At 54.2% G+C, this 18,378-nt stretch overlaps 5 protein-coding genes across 5 annotated transcripts; 3 read left to right on the forward strand and 2 right to left on the reverse strand.

The window, feature by feature from the left end:
* Positions 1–3,070: 3,070 nt before the first annotated feature.
* PG985_008893 (CCCH zinc finger DNA binding protein) lies at positions 3,071–4,545 on the forward strand (the record flags this gene model as incomplete). Its single annotated transcript, XM_066828661.1, has 3 exons — positions 3,071–3,148; positions 3,231–3,467; positions 3,538–4,545. 3 exons carry the CDS (start codon positions 3,071–3,073, stop codon positions 4,543–4,545), a joined length of 1,323 nt encoding a protein of 440 aa, XP_066683573.1.
* A 992-nt stretch (positions 4,546–5,537) lies between these two features.
* PG985_008894 (uncharacterized protein) lies at positions 5,538–7,772 on the reverse strand (the record flags this gene model as incomplete). Its single annotated transcript, XM_066828662.1, has 5 exons — positions 5,538–5,727; positions 5,856–6,081; positions 6,186–6,541; positions 6,623–6,849; positions 6,918–7,772. Coding segments are annotated over 5 exons (1,854 nt in total), but the record flags the coding sequence as incomplete, so codon positions are not given.
* A 1,700-nt stretch (positions 7,773–9,472) lies between these two features.
* On the forward strand, positions 9,473–10,765 carry PG985_008895 (iron permease FTR1 family protein; the record flags this gene model as incomplete). The annotated part of the gene is made up of 4 exons (XM_066828663.1): positions 9,473–9,508; positions 9,539–10,081; positions 10,162–10,250; positions 10,324–10,765. The coding sequence occupies 4 exons, from the start codon at positions 9,473–9,475 to the stop codon at positions 10,763–10,765; spliced, it is 1,110 nt and encodes a 369-aa protein (XP_066683575.1).
* Positions 10,766–11,401: 636 nt separating this feature from the next.
* PG985_008896 (uncharacterized protein) lies at positions 11,402–13,197 on the forward strand (the record flags this gene model as incomplete). The annotated part of the gene is made up of 2 exons (XM_066828664.1): positions 11,402–12,401; positions 12,467–13,197. 2 exons carry the CDS (start codon positions 11,402–11,404, stop codon positions 13,195–13,197), a joined length of 1,731 nt encoding a protein of 576 aa, XP_066683576.1.
* Positions 13,198–14,233: 1,036 nt separating this feature from the next.
* Positions 14,234–15,920, reverse strand: PG985_008897 (uncharacterized protein; the record flags this gene model as incomplete). Its single annotated transcript, XM_066828665.1, has 2 exons — positions 14,234–15,456; positions 15,515–15,920. The coding sequence occupies 2 exons, from the start codon at positions 15,918–15,920 to the stop codon at positions 14,234–14,236; spliced, it is 1,629 nt and encodes a 542-aa protein (XP_066683577.1).
* Between the last annotated feature and the right edge of the window lie 2,458 nt (positions 15,921–18,378).

The raw sequence follows: 18,378 nt of genomic DNA on the forward strand, positions 1-18,378 counted from the left end.
GTCTCAACTCTGGCATGGGCTTTTATTCTATTGCAGTGGCATATTGTTCCTCGTTTTCCTCCGGGCGCTGATGCGAAGTCATTGACTAGTCGCTCGCTCTTCCGCCAGACAGCCCGGATCCGCAGCAGATGACCGGCGAACTGCAACAGATGAGTGGCATAAAGTACGACGCTTTTAATATATTCATGTAGGACTTTGTTTGTTACGGATGAGGGGCTGTCCACAGAACGTTTGGATCATAATCGCCCCCTCTTCGAGTCGAGAATAGTCAAGTGGCAGTCGTAGGGTAGCAGTAGATAGAGGTAGGGTAGGATGTCTGTATGTGGTGTAACAACAGCCCATGGGGGCGCAGCACAGCCAGCTACTTACTTACTTCTGCATCACAGATGATCCCTGGCCGGTCATGCGGGGTCAGGCCGGCACAGCGATACCTACTTACATACTCAATGTAGGAGGAAACAGTTATCAGTTACTATATACGTATAGGTGTCGAACGCAGACATGACCTGGCACCAAAAGTTGGTATGTATGCCACACGATTGCCAATGGACCAAAATACATATCACCATGCTAGAGATGGATGATGTTGCTGTACCTAGTAGTAGCCCAAGCCTCCGCTGGCGATGTTTGTGACAGGCTGCCAACATGATCGGGACACGTAGCTGCTCGATACTCTCAAGCCAACAATTACCGACCGGAAGATCTTTGGGGACACAGATGGACACGGTGTGGCACTTTTAAGAGGTGCATATCTACATGTATGTCGCATATGCGCCCAATATGACAAGGCGCACTAGGTAATAAGCAGTTGCTCCGGGCTGTCTCGGTCCCATAGGTTATTTCTTTTTGGGGTGAGGTAAGGTAAGGATATGATAAGAGCCAAGGCGTTCGGCAGCGAACCCCGATTCTGCCTTGCTAGAGTACATACCTAAGCATGTTCCACGGATGCAACGCAGCTCACCACTGCTGCCAGCCGACAGGTCAACTACCTAGGATAGATGGGGGTGTGCGTCAATAGAAAGCGAGTTTCTGGTTTGAAAAGGCTGCTGGGCACCGCGCAACCAAGACACGTCCAAGGATACCCTCCATCAAGTCCCGCGGCGGTTACGATTGGAGGAGTGAGGGAGGCTTGGCTTTTGCGGCTGTCGCACGGCAGTAGTTGGTGGTAAGTGGAATCGAAAAGGCCTTCATTGGGTGAGACGGCAAAAAGCCATCTTCGAAAGAGGGGTCTTGGGGTGTATTGGTGCTCGGTGGGAGGACACTTTACAGCATGTATTGGTACCTTGGTGCATACATGTACTGACTGAGCTACGCCCCGTTGATTAGCGTTATATAGATGCTCAGCAATTTGCATTGCATCCTCGTCGGAGGAGGTGGTGGTGGTGGTGAAGGTGACGGACGGTGATGAAGTGAAGTGAAGTGAAGTGACACAGGGGGGCCGGGCGTCTCGCGGGCTTTGGGTCGATGATGTTTCAATGCTCAGCTCGGATGGGACGAGGCCCAAGCCGGCTAGCCGGACACGAAGAGAGCAGCGAGCAACGAGGGCAGGTGGAGTGTGGAGAGAGCCGCCCAGAAGGTGGATTAGGCGGGCAATACTGGGCTGGCTAGGTGGACTCTGGGCTAATCAATCTATCGGGGTACTTGCCGTAGGTACGATCAGCGCGTGCTAGGTTGCGATGAACGAACATCAAAGAGGCACTCACTATTCTGGGATATTTGGGTATAGATTGTGAGCCCGGCTAAAGACCTCAGAGAGAGACTTTCCCGCTCGAGTATCAGCAGTATACCGAGTCTGAAAACAAGCGCCATAGCGAATTGACTTTGGACGCAGTTGGTCCTTGAGCATATACGCGCTCAGGCTTTTAATAGATGGAAGCGCAACGTCCAGTGTCCAACATGTCTCAAGAAGCGATGACCCCAAGATTAGAAACGGCCTCCTTGCATCGTTCAACGGCTTGCCGATCGTCTATTTTCAGTCAGAGCCTTATCCAGATAGCTACAACCCAATCTTCTGTATGCCACTGGTGAATATTGATCAATGGCACACTTCACCATGGCTTGTCGCTTCATGTAGGCTATTTAAGCCTTGGCGGGTATATGTAGTAGGGTCTGGTCTGGGTACTTATAGTGGACACGTCCAGCCGGTTGCATCTCAGCTCTCCACTTTTTATTGGTGTTGCTTAGGCTGGTTTAAAAACTTGGGGAATTTCCCAAGCTTTCCACTGCCCTGGGTTTGCTCGTTCGGCCACCTTGCGTACGCCATTAAACATGAGCGCACACACACACTCAAGCAATCATTTTGTTGTTTTTATATTGAATGCCAAGTAAAAGCACAGGGAGCAGAAGCCTATAAGCTCTTCGAGAAGAACAGAGGAGGACGAGAACACAGAAAAACGCACGAAGGGACGTTCTCGCCTGCGACCGGTTATCTTTCCCTCTTCCCGTTGGAGCTCTATTCCCTGTTAGCCATTAGGCCCCCCTCTAAAAAGTTAGTGGAGTCGGGGGAGAGAAACACCATCCACACTGCCTCCGGAAAGTCGAAAGCCCATCATCCCGATAACATTCAGAGCGCGGAAGGAACGACCAGGAAACCGCAAAAGTAAGCACACGTTGCTGCAAAAGACTACCCCCAAACTGCCTGATACATTAGAATTTCCTGCGTTGCGCAAGCAGTCCCAAGCCCTCGTACATATCACAGTAACACACCACCGACCACACACCAGTCCAAGTAAAGAAGCATACGGCTTGCACTGTAAGTTGTGGTGGCGTTGCTCAGATAATTAATTACCTGCCGCGGTGCCATTACATCGGTGACCTCGTCTCCCCCTTCCCGCCCTTACTTTCACTGTACCCCCCCCCCCCCAAAATCCGATCTGTCCCAATTCAAATACCCAACTCAAACGACTGATCAATTCGCTGCCCAGCTACGTACACGCGGCGACCTTTCACTCCCTCGCTTTTTCGACCATCGCGACAAAGAGTCTACTGACTCACCCTCCTCTGATCTCGCCCCCAAGACTCTGTCTTTGACAAGCTGGCGGCTCCCACCAAACATACGATGAATGCCACCATGGAGTCCATCATGGACTTTATACCACGGTATCGGGAATACCAGTCCCATAAAGATAGGACAGAATGTTTGATAAAGGTAACTCCCCAGCAGCGTGGCGCCGCAGTCTCTTGCTATATTGCTATAGACCAGCTCAAATTGACAAGCCTTGTTATCGCAGGACCTGATGATCCACTGCGAACATATCGAAAGTACTCTACGCAAGAAAAACCACGAGCTCGAGACAGACTTGCGCCATGCCCGACTCGACTACGAAGATGCCACCAAGTCCAGACGCGAGCTCCAGGAGCAGATGAAGGACATGCGTTACCAGTTGGACCTTGTTTCGACGGATAACAACGTGTTGAAACAGCGCAATCCTTATGTCCTGGTACTGATTGATGGTGATGGTTTAATTGTGAGGCATCTGCACCGGCCAGGCGGTTAGTTTTCGTCTTGGCCACAGTTTGGCTGACCTGAACTTGTAGTTCAAAGAACACCTCATCAAGCAGGGGCTGGAGGGTGGAAAGAAAGCTGCCTATGCCTTGCGACAAGAGATTTCAGGACGCTGCGATAATGCTGATGACACGGAAATCATAACCAAAGTAGTCGCGAACCTGACCGGACTGGCCAAGGCCATGAAACGAGACGGCACCATCGAGAACGAGAACGACCTTCGCGACTTCATGTTGGGCTTTACGCAGGCCAAAGCTTCTTTTGATTTCATCGATGTCGGCCACGGAAAGGAGCGAGCCGACTCCAAGATTAAAGAGACGACTCGCTGGAATCTCCGCAACTTCAACTGCAAACAAATTCTTTTGGGCGTCTCCCATGATGCCGGTTACGCCCCTTTCTTGGATGAGATCCTGCGCGATGATAGCACCAGGCAGCGCATCACCATCCTCGAGGGGTTTCCGACAGTCAGGGAGATTATTGCCACCGGTGCCAACGTGGTGAATTTCGACGACCTCTTCCGCCAGGACAAACTGGTCGATCGAACCTCGCCTGTCGTGTACTCTCCTGGCTCAGTCGCTTCCACGCCCCTCCAGAGTATTTCGTACGCGACTGTTACTCAGAAAGCCAGTCCGCCGCCGACTATCACTCTGCCTCTGGCACCCAAAGCTGCCAATACACAGGCTGGCCGCCCGACGTCGGTCACTGTCAAATCAGTCCCGGCCCAGCCGCCCTGGAACCCCGGCGCTCGCGGCATTGATCCCCCGCTCAATATCGACCAAACCGTGCTGGACCGGATCAAGAAACGAAAAGACAATGATAAACTGTGCAATAACCACTATCTCCGTGGGCCGTGCGCAAAAGGCGACCAATGTTGTTTTGAGCACGACTACAAGCCCAACGGCGAGGAGCTGAAAGCCATCTCGCATCTGGCCCGCTTGAATCCGTGCACCAACGGTCAGGATTGCGAGGTGGAGAACTGCATTTACGGCCACCATGTGCGTTTCCCCTGGCTCGTCTTGGCAAGCCCTGAACCTTACTGACTTTTCCCCCTTCCAGTGTCCTAGCGTGGTCAACGGTGTCTGTGTGCATCCTTTCTGCAAGTTCCACCCTCATGAGCATCCTCCCGGAACAAAGCTTAAAACAAACAAGAAGCCTTTTTCTTCATATGACTAAAAAGTGATGATATTTTTCTATGTCCTTTTTGTTGGACGGACCGAAATCGAAAGGTTGTCAAGTCTCCTAGGTCAGCGGTTTATGGAGAAAAGATATGACGGACATACATCTCATGGCAGTGTCACCTGCTGCAATACGTAACAGGTAGCGTCGGCATTTCATTCAGCCATTGTTGCGATGCGTTACGGCATTCGTTTTTTAGCGGATAGGCTCTGAATCCAATAGTTACACTGAGAAGTCAGTGTTGTACCCCCCTTTTGAGGTGGACGATATTTGTGCGCATTGCCAATCCTTTTCTTGGTCTGGCTTTTAGCCCCTTTTTTTCCTTGGGAGTCTGGGAGGCGAATGTGTGTGGGTGCGTGCGCGCGTGTGTGGTCGAAAGATTCACTCATCTAGTCAATTTGATATCAAGGGAGATGGGGATCTCTTCTCTGCATCCATGCAATATACGTCTTCTGTGATGCCGCTGGGCTCCAATTGTAGCAACGATTCAACTGATGAGAAGAGGTTGGAACAAGGTTGAGAGGTACGGGAATGCTGGCCATAATACAATGCCGGGGCAACAACTAATTATATTGGGATACTTAGACATGTGCGCGGTGGATCCTATGATGAGAGTCTGAGATTTCCCACGATGCGCCAATCCGAGTTCTGGGAGTGAGGATCGAGAATTTCTAAGCCCGCACACTACACACACCTATATGCATTTATATTCTAATCCATATGGGACGCGAATACTATCCATATACTTTGAACATGTTCAAAACATTTTCCAAATTACGCTGACTGGCGTGCTTGTGCATCATCGTCACCTTCCCGCCGCCGGAGCCGACGCCTTTACTGTCTGGACCGGCGCACCCGCGGTCTTGTCTCCGGCACCTAGAACGCCTCCCTGCTGTCGGTCGTCTTCGTTGCTGCTGCTAGTAGACTGAAGCGCCGCGCCGGCTGTGCCCGGATCCGGGGCGAGACCGTACCAAGCGACGACGGCGACGCCGAGGATGCCACAGATGCAGCTGAATACGAGAGCGATGATGCCGCGAGCAGTAAAGCTATTTCCGGGTCACACAGATTAGCCGCGGTCCCGGAAAGAAGGATTGGGATTGAGATGGGGAAAACAGGGAAGGGTTGGGGAGACGGGAGACGGGGGTGAAGTAGAAATATAGTTGGCAGAACTTACCCAGCTGGGAGCGGGTCCGGAGCCCGGTTCTGGCCGTCAAGATTGAGCAGGTCGACCGTGTTACCGGCGGCGTTACCTGAAACAGGAACATGGCCCGCAGCGCAGACGTCTAGATGGTCCTGCGGCAGCTTGATGGTTTCCTGAAGCTGCTTTGGGGACTCGACAAAGGTCGCAATGAGGCCCGAGGCTACGTGCCACTCGAGATGGCAGTGGAAGATCCAGACTCCTAAATGGTAGGTTTCTTGATTAGTGGATGGTCCCCTTATCACGGAGAACGACCGCAAAGAGAAAGCCATGTGTTGTGTGGGCTTTAGAGAGAGAAAGGCTTACCAGGGTTGTCGGCCTTGAAGCGGAGGACAAGGTTTCCGTTGGGCTCCAGCGACAGGGTGTCGCGGCGCATAGGGATCTTGGGGAAGTCGGTCATGGTCGCGTTTGTGTCATCGAAGGTGCCTTCGTCCGCGGCAGAGCGGTGGATCGCCTGGAATTGGTGACCGTGAAGATGGAACGGGTGGCGTCCGGAGTCGAGATTGTTGACTACAATCTGAATGATCTGGTCCTTCTGCAAGACATGGGAGTTGGTGAACTCGCCGTACACGGTAGCATCGTTGGCCAGCTCTCCCGACGTCAGAGCCGTGTACAGGGTCGGCACCTTGGGGGCTGTGTAGGTAATGTTGTTGAAGAATGCACTGCATATGCCAGTAAGTATATGTGCAATGAAGGGGGCTATGGCCTCTATCGTAGTGATCGTCACACAGGATGCTACTTACTAGTTGGCACCGTCACCGAGATTGTCCATGATGACGTCGAACTGGATGGTCTGGTCTGGTTCACCAAGCAATGTCTGATTATCGAATGGGACGAGCTCCATGTCGTCAAAAGCGTTGAAGTCGTCGCCCTCTATCACAGCTGGCTCGGGAAGCGGCTTGGCATCATCGTACACCAGCCAGCCCGTCACGTTCCAGTTGAGATCGTCAGGGATTGCGTCAAACAAGGTCTGTGGTTTTGTTATTAGCTGGGAGTACATTGCAACGACGCATATACATCGAGACCAGGGTGACTTACAGTATCCATGCTTCCAGAGAAGGCATAGTTGGCCCCAGTCTCATTCTTGGCCGTCAACAAGAAGCTGTAGCGCTGCGCGGCCGTGATGTAGATCATCTCCGCTTCCGCAGGTTGCGTGTAGACGCCGTCGACCTCAACAATAGTCATATTGTGTCCCTCGAACCAGACGTACTGGCCGGCGAACGCGCCGATGTTGGCCATGCGGACCAGGTACGTCTTACCGGGCCGGACGGGCACCTTGAGGTTCTGCGTCTCATTGAACAGGGCGTTGTTGGGAACGGGCTCGGCCCCCGTCGGGTTACCCTTGGAGATGAATGCCGGGAGCAGATTGTGGATCTGCTCGTGGTACCAGTCCGACACCGACAGGACCAGCTCCTCGTCGTACTGGCCGGCGAAGGGCTCCTTGGGATCGTGCACGATGAATGGCCCCCTCAGGCCGTCAGGGTACTGGCCGCGAGTGTGGGAGTGGTACCAGTAAGTGCCCGGCTGGTCAACGGTGAAGTCGTAGGTGAGCTTGTGGCCCGGCGGGATGTCGCACTGGGAGACCTGCGGGGGGCCGTCCATGTGGGTGGTGCCGTTCTGGAAAAGGCCGTGGAAATGCAAAGAGGTGGACTGATTGCCCAGCGAGTTGGTGACGTGGATGACAACACGGTCGCCGACGTTGCAGGTGATCTGGGGGATGGGCCACTGGCCGTTGATGCCTATAGTAGGCCGGTCGAAGGCGCCATCCGGGTTGGCTGTGACCCAGGCCACATCGAAATCATAGGCCAGTGTCGCGGCTTCTGACAGGGTCGACAGGGCCGATAGCCATGCCGCAGAGGCGACGAGGAGGCTCTTCCTGAAGCTGAAGGCCATTGTTGGTGATGATCAAGATGTTGGTCTGCTGTGCAGACAGTCTCAACCAGCAAGCGGAGGAAGGATGATGAGTTAAGAAGCATACTTGATTTGCATGCGTATCTCTGTTGGTCAAACGGGGTCACGTAGGTGAATACCTAGCCCACCTTCGTACGACTACCTCCTTGTTTGTACCATTGGTGTGTCCAGGCCGACCCCTACTGGCTCATAGATATTTTCAATTTCATCTCTGCAGGCCCAGGAATAGACCCGAGGTCGGATCAGCTCTGGCCACCCCTAGCCCAGAATGGCAGTTCTCGTTTCGGCTTTCCTTGGTCTTTCCGTTTCTTTCCTTCCCTCTGCCCTCCCGGAACAAAGCTAGAGAAAGCTAGAGGCGACGGTCAGGCAAATTATCTTATCAATCAGTCAGACTGACAGGGATGATGCAACAGGGTTCACGCTAACGACTTTTACCGCTCTTTATCTGATCCGCGCCATGAGGGGGCGGCCGGGCGGACGGGCTGGCTGGCTGGCAGGCGCCCATCCAAAGAACTCTATGACTGGACTGGATTTTTCCTTGCTTGCCACTACCTACCACCAGCATCCCGGATGGGTTGATTCTGGTCTCATGACTGGGTACATTCCTTGGTCTATTGTCTGGGGCCGTCTGTTGGGTGGCTTGATTCGAGCGGATCGTGCGCCTGCATTTGGCGAAAGCGCATGTGCGGGGACTGACTAGTCTTTAGCTGAACCTTTGAATCGGAACAGCTTCACCAATATCGGCCCATCGTCCCTCCCCGTCTGATTCTCCAGCCTCGATACTTTTCACCATGTTCCCTAGAAAATCTTCAGCAGGGCCTCTGGCGGTCGAGACACAAATCATCCACCTGTTCATGCGTGGCTGCCCAGCTTGTTGCATAGAAGAAGCAAATGAGTCTCCGTCGATGCTGCCCGTCTCGTATTGACTGGCTGTGGACGGTGGACCCCTAAAATGACCGATGGATCTGCAGCGCACTAACAAGCTAAGCTCATGTGTGAAAGGCTTGGAAAAAGCTTGACACGGGTCTCGCCCAAAGAACTCAGCAGTCGACTCGTCCAGAACTCCATATCGATTACGGGGCCGACCCGATTCATCATCGACTCCAGTTACGTGTAGGATTCATTGACTTCATCCAACGCACTTATCATGGTAACACAGTCACTATATCCCCGGATCTGGTCATTTAGCAGCCAGTGACTTGCCAGGTGCCACAGCGCTTGAAAATAGGATACTGGTCCGGTCCTGTTTCCAGTTTCTTCCATTGAATAATCAATGTTCCCTGTCTATTCGTTCAGGCCCCAAACTCAAAGCTGGTACTGGCCAGGGTCTGAAAAATTCAGCCATCGCCCCGGCCTCATATCATAGTCGCCGGCGCTTTTACCAAAGGGTCTTAACCCGCCCGCAACCGGAGACTGTAACGTTAGCTTAGACGGCGGCTCGTTTCTAGACATTCGATGCAAGCCCTCGGTTGCGCCCCTCGCCCCACCTCATTGCGTTATCTGATCCCAGCTGGTTAATCAGATCGGCAGATACTCACTGCCCACCACACCCCCTTCCTCATCATATATGTGAAGTCTTTGCTCCCTTCGTAGCTCTACTGCCTAGTTTCGTTGATCATCGCGTTGCCTCGAACCTTTGAATGCTTCGCATACTCTCTCTATATTGAGAGCAAATTGTCAAGATGCCGGATGTCTTTGCTGTTCCCGTCTTTGTAATCGTAAGTCGTCCTTCTGAGTTGGTTACCTAGTCTGCCTTTACCAAGCTGCTGTACCAGATTGAGCTCGAGAAACCCACTCTAAACTCTAGTCACCAGGTATTCCGAGAGTCAATCGAAACAGTCATCATCGTCTCGGTGCTACTGGCCTTCCTGAAGCAGACCCTCGCTGGGCCCGGACGAGATGACCAAGTTTACAAAAAGCTCATCAAGCAGGTCTGGTTTGGAGTAGGGTTGGGCCTGCTCATCTGCCTCGTCGTCGCTGGCGGTCTGATCGGAACCTTCTACACCGTGGGCCACGATGCTTGGCAGTCGTCCGAATACAACTATGAGGGCGCCTTCGCGCTCGTGGCCGTTGCTATCATCACTCCGCTAGGCGTCGGGCTCCTCCGTATTGGAAAGATGCAGGAGAAATGGCGCGTCAAGCTCGCCCGGTCCCTCGAGGCCCCTATTAGCACCACCACCGGCTCCAAGGCGGGCTGGCTCAAGCGCTTCGCCGAAAAATATGCCATGTTCTTCCTACCCTTCATTACCGTCATCAGGGAAGGCGTAGAGGCCATTGTGTTCATCGCTGGTGTAAGTAAAACCCCACCGGGCTCGCCCTTTGCGGCTGGTATTGAGTGCAACCCCATGGCTGACCCGAATCCCCCCCCCAGGTTACTTTCTCTGCCCCTGCTACTGCCGTTCCTCTTCCGGTTGTCGTCGGCTTAGCTGCGGGCATTCTCGTCGGTTATTTGCTATACAAGTAAGTTTGACTCGTGCTCATCTCACCGACCTGTTTCAATGAGTCTGACTAATGTTGTTACGTGTAATTACAGAGGAGGAGTTACCGCAAAACTTCAATACTTCTTGGTTGCCGCCACGTGCCTCTTATACCTCGTTGCTGCCGGGCTCTTCTCCCGAGCTGTCTGGTATCTTGAGCAGCAGAAATGGAACAATATCATCGGAGGCGATGCTGCCGAACTGGGCGTCGGTGCAGGAAGTTATGATATTTCCAAGTCGGTCTGGCACGTGGATTGCTGCAGCCCCGAGTTCAACGGCGGCGGCGGCTGGAGTGTTTTTAATGCCATTCTTGGGTGGACCAACTCGGCGACCTACGGTTCCGTCATATCGTACAACGTATACTGGATCTTCGTCATGGCGATGTTTGCTGCGCTGAGGTTCAAGGAGACCAAAGGCCACTGGCCCTTGATGAAGGCAAAGAAGGCGCCCGCCGGATCGATTGACCAAGCCAGCGATGAGCCCAAGGTGTCGTCATGATGGCCGATATCCCAGTCTCTATAACAGAGCGAAGTTGGCTTTTCAGATATACTGGCTGTTGGCTCGGAGCCCGTAATGCAGATTTATGAAAGACATGTAACACTGTTGATAATATACCCTTGTCTATTGCCGTATCTCATTGAAGAAAAAAACAGGAGCTAAGAGGTCTTTATGATCTGTCGTGAAGTTGTTAAGTTGGAAGTTTAGGTCAGTGGCGATGATGGACGAGAGTTTCCTTCCTTGCAAAACTCCACTAAACCCACCGACCAATTAGTGGATGTCCCTCTTCCGCCATCCGCAGGCTAACGGGCCCGAAGGCTTCCATCTTCTATTTATCGTCCAGCAATCGAACGACGGTATAATGCCATACAGGTAGCCACTGGTTGGGCGAAACAATACCTAGGACAGACCATATTCTCTTTGTCTCATATATATACCTCTACCGAAGTGCGCAGTCCGGTAGGTCCTCGCTCATCTGAACGACGGCAAAATCTTACGCGAATTGTGGGAAGACGTCATTCCTGTCGCCGCGGCCCCATCGGGAGTTTTCAGACTCTAGACGACATCTTGCGCTGATGCCGCCCCGAAACCCTGCTGTTCTGAAGGGACTTCCGCATACTGGAGATAGGCCAGAAGATGGACGGGCCTGCCGCCTCTGTAGATGGGGAAACCCCCTCCGAGCCGTCACCGCAGGCCGCAGCAGCCCAGCAGCTGCCTAAGGTGGTCGACATCGCCAAGGCCGGGGATCTCATCCTGGACGTGACTTTCGAGAACTCGAAAGCCACCGTCAAGGCCGCGAGAAAGCGGCAGCAGCAGCAGGCCTCGTCTTTGAAAACACACCCCAACGGCGGGCAGTCGTCCGCCGCCGGGACCGGCCCTCCTCCCAAGTCCAAACTGCGCCTGGGGTTTCGTGTTGACGCCGGCGTGCTGCGGCGGCAGTCCCAGTACTTCGACCGGCTCCTTAGCGATACCCGCTTCCAGGAGGCCAAGACTATTGCTGCGGCGCTCGAGGCCCTGACGCTCCGGAACGTCAAGCCCGCCGACGCCGATGTCAGCGACCTCCCTTGGATCCAGGTGATTGACGATGATGACGCCACGCATTACGCATACCGCGATAACGTCTTCTCTGACCTGCTGAGGCTCCTGCACGGAAAGGAAACTGCCGCTGCCGCTGCCGCCATCGCTGCCGCTGCCACTGCTGCTCCCGCCACCACCACGACTGCCGGCGCCTCAAAGACAACGCCTGCTGCCCCGGCGGCTCCGGCAACCCCGGCGACGCCCCCGCCCACATTGGACTTCTGGACCGCCCTTGCGATCCTCGCCGACCGGTTCGACTGCGCCGCGCCCGTGGCCAAAGCGCTGAAAGCGGCTGGGGGGCTCCGGATCAAGTGGCCGGTCACGCAGCGCAAACAGCCGCCCTCGGGGAACGGCGAGGAAGCCAAGATGAGCCGCCAGACGGAGAGCGTCCTGCGCCAGAAGATCCTGGTGTCGTATCTGCTGGACCAGCCTCCCCGGTTTCTGGCGGCCACCCGCGAGCTTATCATGAATGGCTCGTGCAAGTGGTCGGCCTTTCCGGATCCGAACGAGGCCGCCGAGGAGGAGGCGAGTTGGTGGTATTTGCCAGATGAGCTAGAACGTGAGCGAATCCATCGACATACAATAGTATCTAGCTACATATACAACTAACACACTGGTTCACAGAAGAGCTGCAATACCGGCGCGAGTGCATCTTGAACACGCTCGCCTCCATCCCGCGCCACTTCCTGGCCCTGTACTCGTCGCGCACGCGGCAGTGCAAGCTGGGCTACGACTCGAGCGCGGCCTGTGACTCGTACCAGCTGGGCGAGATGATTAAGTTCTTCGTCAACAAGCACCTGCTCTTCCTCGTCGACTTCTCGCCCGGCTCCCTCGACCGCATCGCCGACACCGCCCTCACCCCGGTCGACGGCCTCCTCGCCGCCCTCAAGCAGGTCCCCAGCTACCAGATTGACACCCACCACCGCAACTGCGGCCTCCGCACCCGCATCCTGCCCGTCCTCGAGTTCGTCACCGCCCTGCTCTCGGCCAATTCGGTCCCCGTCGCCCGCCCGGCCTGGCACCAGCGGACCAAGAACCAGGCGACGTCGTCAACGGTCGCCTGGTTCTCGCATGCGGGCGTCGCCGCCGCCGCCGCCGCCGAGGACAAGCGCATCAAGTTTGAGTCTTCTGGTGGCGATGGCGAGGATGGCGACAGCTCGCCCCCGGGCACTTTTCGTTTCACCCGCGCCGTGGCCAGCGATCCGCGGCTGCGGTTCGAGCACGCCCTGGGCGCGGACCAGTTCGCCCGCGACGTCTTCACGGCGCCAGCTTGGAACTGGACGGCGGACCAAGATGCGCCACCTATCACCTCGGGTTTCGGGCGGACGCCGAACCTCAGAATGATGTATAGGTAGTATTCAGAGGCACCAGGTATCAGTAAGTAGCAGGTAGCTCATGTGTTGCTCTCACCATCCGGAGTAGCCCCAACCATACACATACTTAGATACATACATAGCAGCACGCTAATGGCCCAGTATGTCAAGAAGGACATATTGTTCGCCTGTTTCCTTCAAACGCCCATCCAATATCTACAATCGCATGTGGTTGATTACTAGTGATACTAGAACATTCATTCTTCAAGCACACAATATTTCACTTCATATGAACGGGGATCTCTTCGTGGTGAATTTAACTTTGTTTGAGTTTTTCTCTGCGACAAGTGCCTAAGCACGCCGAGAGGAATTATCTAGGTATCTTGCAATCTCCTCGACGCCCCCTGAGGCAAATCCCTCCCAGAAGGCCGGAGGCTGTAGTCAATGCTCTTGACGCGACAGCTTGTGTGTTCCTCCACCGTACATTCGTTCGTCCCCTATTCCACCACATCCCCATCCCCCGCTCCAAGCGGGCCACTTACTGTACAACAAAAAGCGCTATTGCACATGTAATTTTTTTTTTCTTCCAAAGAAGTGTCCAAAGCGCCTCGCAATAGGTATCCCATCCGTAAAAATATGCCTGTCTCCCAAAACTTTTTGACAGGCGTGAGATGCTAACGCTCCTGAAAACAAGTGTATGAAGGTTTCCCAGGTCTAGGTCGTATCGTGTTGCGATATGACCGCCGATCTCGGCTCCATTTCTATGTACCCATCCAACACCTGAGCAATCGCTAAGAAATGCAGCGAGTTTCCGTGGTCGTATGTGCAAAGAGGCTCTCAAAGCACTCATACGGATTAAACTATAAACATTGAATGAATAAACAATAGTCGACTAGCCCAAAGAGTAGGCGCAGAAGTGTGGGGGGCTCGGGCCCCCCGGTCGTAAAGAGCGTAAGGAGTGACGCAGTTGGGTATCTTGCGCATCAAAAATCAGGATTAAAATCAAAATAGATCATCATCGTAATGAACGTGAAAAGACAGAAGTTGTCGTGGTCGTGACCGGTACAAACGGTAGCCATTACTTCCGGAGCACCCGGCCAGCCAGGTTTCGCCAGAAGCTCTGAGCTCGTCTGTCCGCAAAATCGGCGCTCGGCATCATGACCTCGTCGCGGACCATGGGGCCAACGATATCTTCGTCGCCTCGGTCCGGGAACTTGCCCTCGGCATCCATGCGTGGGAGTGTCGTGAGGACGGCTCTGTCGTAGTTGGAAAGGGCAGATGCGGCGCCGGTGGAGAGAACGGCGTCGGCGAGCTCATCAAGCTCCGAACGCCAGGCCGCATCGATTTCGGCCCATTTCTCTTCCGTCATGGCATACGTCTTCGAAGTAGTACCATAGTGCTCGCCCGTGCGTGCCAGGTGCTTAGTGTAGTTGACGCGAGCCGTGTCCCAATCACCCTTCAATTGGTGCAGAGATTCGAGAGTAAGCGCGTCGGGCTTGTAAGGTTGGGGCTCAATTGTGAAGTTTGCATGTCCCAGGCGGTCCGACCAAGCATCGGGTGCAGGGATGTTTGGCAGCTCGGCGGAGATTGCGACTCTGTGGAAAGACGAGTACGAAGCCTTGGTGCTGAGCGGCGGAGACAAGCTAATAGGTGATTGCGGTTCCATAAGCGGCGAGGAGACGATGGTAGGGGACTCGAGCGGCGAGGGTGTAGCTGTCGAAGAGGTCGTCGAGGCATCGTTCATGAAAGGCGGCAACAACGGGGATGTTGCAAGAGTGCGTTGTCGCTCAATATCGGGGCCGGCGCTGTTTGCCTTCTCAATATCAATCGAAGCCGGGAGAGTGACGCTCTCGCTGCTCTCAAAGAAAGAGAGAGCCGGGGTCGGAGGCAGAGCAAGGTCTTGAGATGGGTGGGATGTGCACTGGGATGTGCGCTTTATCCGGCCCGTGGTTGATAGTGACGAGGACCGACTGGTGCTGGATGCCGCTCGGGACACGGCCCTGGAGAAAGCAGGGCGCAGATCAAAGCCAAAGTCGGACACAGGCGATTGAGCGATGCTGCCGCTCGCCTTCCTCTTCGACTTCCAACGTGTCAAGGGCGGGAATCGCGAGCCGATGCGCTGGCCCAAGCCACTGAATGGGGACTCGGTGCCGCTCTGACGCTTCTTCGAAACCCGGAGAGTAGAGTTGAAGTCGCTGTCGCTGAGGAACCCAATATCATACTCGAAGTTTCCCGAAGGGGCATAGATATCCGTGGCACTTTGGACCATGTCTGCATCTTGGTGGATACATGGCTCGTCACCTGCGCAATGAAGTGTTAGTGGGGATGCTAGGAGATACCGGCCAATGGCAAGACTTACAAAGACAGTTGTACAGATCGAAGTGATCTGATGCACAATCGTCACAATCGTCCGAGTTGTAGTTGTAGAAAGAGTCCGTGTCGGAGAACTGGGGCTCCAAAGGCTCTTCCTGGACGTCGGGAAGGACCCAGTTGCCGGCACCAGCCTTTTGCGAAAACTGTGTAGGCGACGAGGGACCTTCAGAGGTGGCCGGAGTGGAGAGGTCGATGGAGGAGTTGTCGCTGGAGCAGCGAACATGGCCACGCGAGAAGGGAGGGGTCACGGGCGCTGAGCCTTCGGGCGAAGAAGTGTCTACGACGGAGGTCGCGTAGACGTAGTCACCCTCAAGATCGAAGAGTTGCGCATCTTCCAGCTTTTCGCGCTCAACCATGAGAGGCAGCTGCAAAGGTCGCAACTTGGAAGCCATTTCGCGTATGGGTGAATGGGATGGTGATGTGCAGCAACAGCCAGAGGCGACGCTCGACACTGGGTGTCTGCTGCTGGGGTCGTGGGTATTAATCAAGGGCAAAGAATGAAGGCCAGGGTGGTGGTTCAAGTGCCTTGTAACAAGGAATGGGTCGACGTTTTGTTTTTATTTGCGCGGGCCGGGGTTGGTGGGGGAGGAAGGTTGGGTGAGATACGTCAGTTTTGGTGTGAGTGATCTTCCCTGCCTCTCTCGGTTTCTTTTTCCTAAGCTCGCTTGAAAAAGTCTTGGTAGGTTGGATGTTGGTTTCGGCAGTGTAAGCGATGGGCAAATGCTGCAGTTTGTAATTGTTCTTCCCCAGACTGCACGAGGTCACGTTGGCATCCTTATAATGAATGATAAGGTAGCCGCTTGCTGCGAATAAGACACACAGAGCGCTGGCTGTCTGGCTCTGGTTTTCAATCGGTCGCTTGGCGCCTGCCGCTTCCCTCTGACCAATGCACCCCCGTTTGATCAAGTAACCGGTCACCGCCAGTAGTACATACGTGGACAGCAATATTTCTGCCCTATCGTCACGCAGTCGGTTGCACCCGTCCAGTCCACGTGTACCGAAGCCTGAAGGTTAGGTAGCTCTACTACAAAATCTGTATGCAGAGCCGGCAGCTGTGGGGTGGTTCGTTGGGCGCGCGCTTCCCAGGGAAAAGAGAGGTCAGGAAAAATGGTGTGTTGTTTCCTCCGCAAGAAATCGGTCTGGGCCAATCAATTCGGGTCGAGGTGATCCAATCCAGACGGGAGGTTGAGGGAGCTCCAGGTTTGGTCACGTTGTAAGCGGCCAGTGGTTCCAGGGTACGAAGGTACTGCCACTGTGCAGATGAGGATGGAATGGTAGCAAAACCGAGGCCAATAGCGAATGTAAACGCGGTCTTGCAGTGGTATATGTATTCCAGGATACTGCAGGATGTTGCTGAACGGTCAGTGGTAAAAAGATTGTGATTGACAGCGAATATGAATGTTGGGTAGTACATGCGAGGGGAGGACGAGAAGGGGAAGGGGGAGAAAAGGGTTGCTTGTTCGCTCGTCTATCTATGGGATGGGGTGGAGAGCATTGGGTGGGCTGCTTCTGCCATGGATGCTTGGTGGTGCTTGGTGCTTGGGTGATTTTGGGCCATGTACCTAACATACAAGGGCATAGAAAATACGGGCAGTGTTCTTCAATTGCAACTCTCAACCCCCCCAGGTCGATGGATGCCGCTTGACTGGGATGGACGGGACCCAAAGTGGTAAGTACCTTGGGCTATGTACATTCTGGAATTGAGAAGGGATTGGGACCAGGACTGGACTGGGGTATGATGTCTGCATAATACATAGGTATGTGCGGGTGTGGACGTCCTCCTCTCGTTTCCTAGCTTCCACTTTGAGAATGGCACGCCATCTTGCCATCCATACTGTACGGCAATGCATGTGTGTATTAAAAAAAAAATTAGAGCGGCCAGAACAGAAGAAACGAAACGAAACGAACCACGCTCACCACACGCCCAACCCTCAAAACTCTTACCGTCTTACTTACTACCCAATCGCACTACTAGCAACTAGGGACTACTTCCGTAGTGTACAGTGCCGTCTGAAGGGCGCTAGGCATCTTAATGAAGAAACGCGATCCGGGGGGATACGTCCACCCGACTCACGTTGCCATAGTAAGTCGGTAGGCAGGACACAAGCGTCTGGCTAGCAAGAGTAGTTCGGCCGCCTGAGAACGTGCCGACATGGGATGGACCCGTCAAGGGAGTGCTACTGGACCATCCATGTACCCAGTAGCTGGCCAGGTACAAAAGTCTACCGGAGCGGTTACAGGGTCGTTCCCCGTCAGAATGGGTGGGCGAGAGGTGGGATGGCAGTTCCCAATGCTGCACGAAGCAGCACTGGCAGCGCGGGTGGCCTGTGTGGCTGGCGGGTGGGCTCCCTGACTCGCCCGGGGGTCTGTTCGTGACTCTCTTTTCTTCTTTGCCTATCCTGTCCGCCGAAAAAGCTCACGGACAGAACTCGGCAGGAATAAGTCAAAATCTTTTTAACTTATTGAGAGGGAGTCGAGTTCCTGTCGTCCAATACCTCTCCACCATCATGATACCTATGACATATAGCTTGCTCATCCTCCGCCACTAACCTATCGTGTGGGCAGCGATGGCGTCTGTGGCTCTATTAAAGCTTCTGTCTTACACTCAGCTTCGCCTGCAAAAAGGGCATGTAGGGGCATGTAAAATGACCCGAAAGTCAATTGCGGCATCTTTCGCAGCAGTCCCCTACCGTGGAGGCTTACACGCTACGCTAGTGGTGGTTTGGCATTGCAAAGGGCCATTCCCATCCCCCGTTGTGAAATTCAAATAGTGCCTACCTATTCCAAACCCAACCGCCGGGACGCTTCCGCCGACAAGGGAAGAAATGAGGTTGCAAGCCTTTTGATGCA

The sequence above is a fragment of the Apiospora marii genome (genome assembly GCF_038362585.1).
Source record: "Apiospora marii strain CBS 49790 chromosome Unknown utg000005l_segment0_segment0, whole genome shotgun sequence".
NCBI lineage: Eukaryota > Fungi > Ascomycota > Sordariomycetes > Amphisphaeriales > Apiosporaceae > Apiospora > Apiospora marii.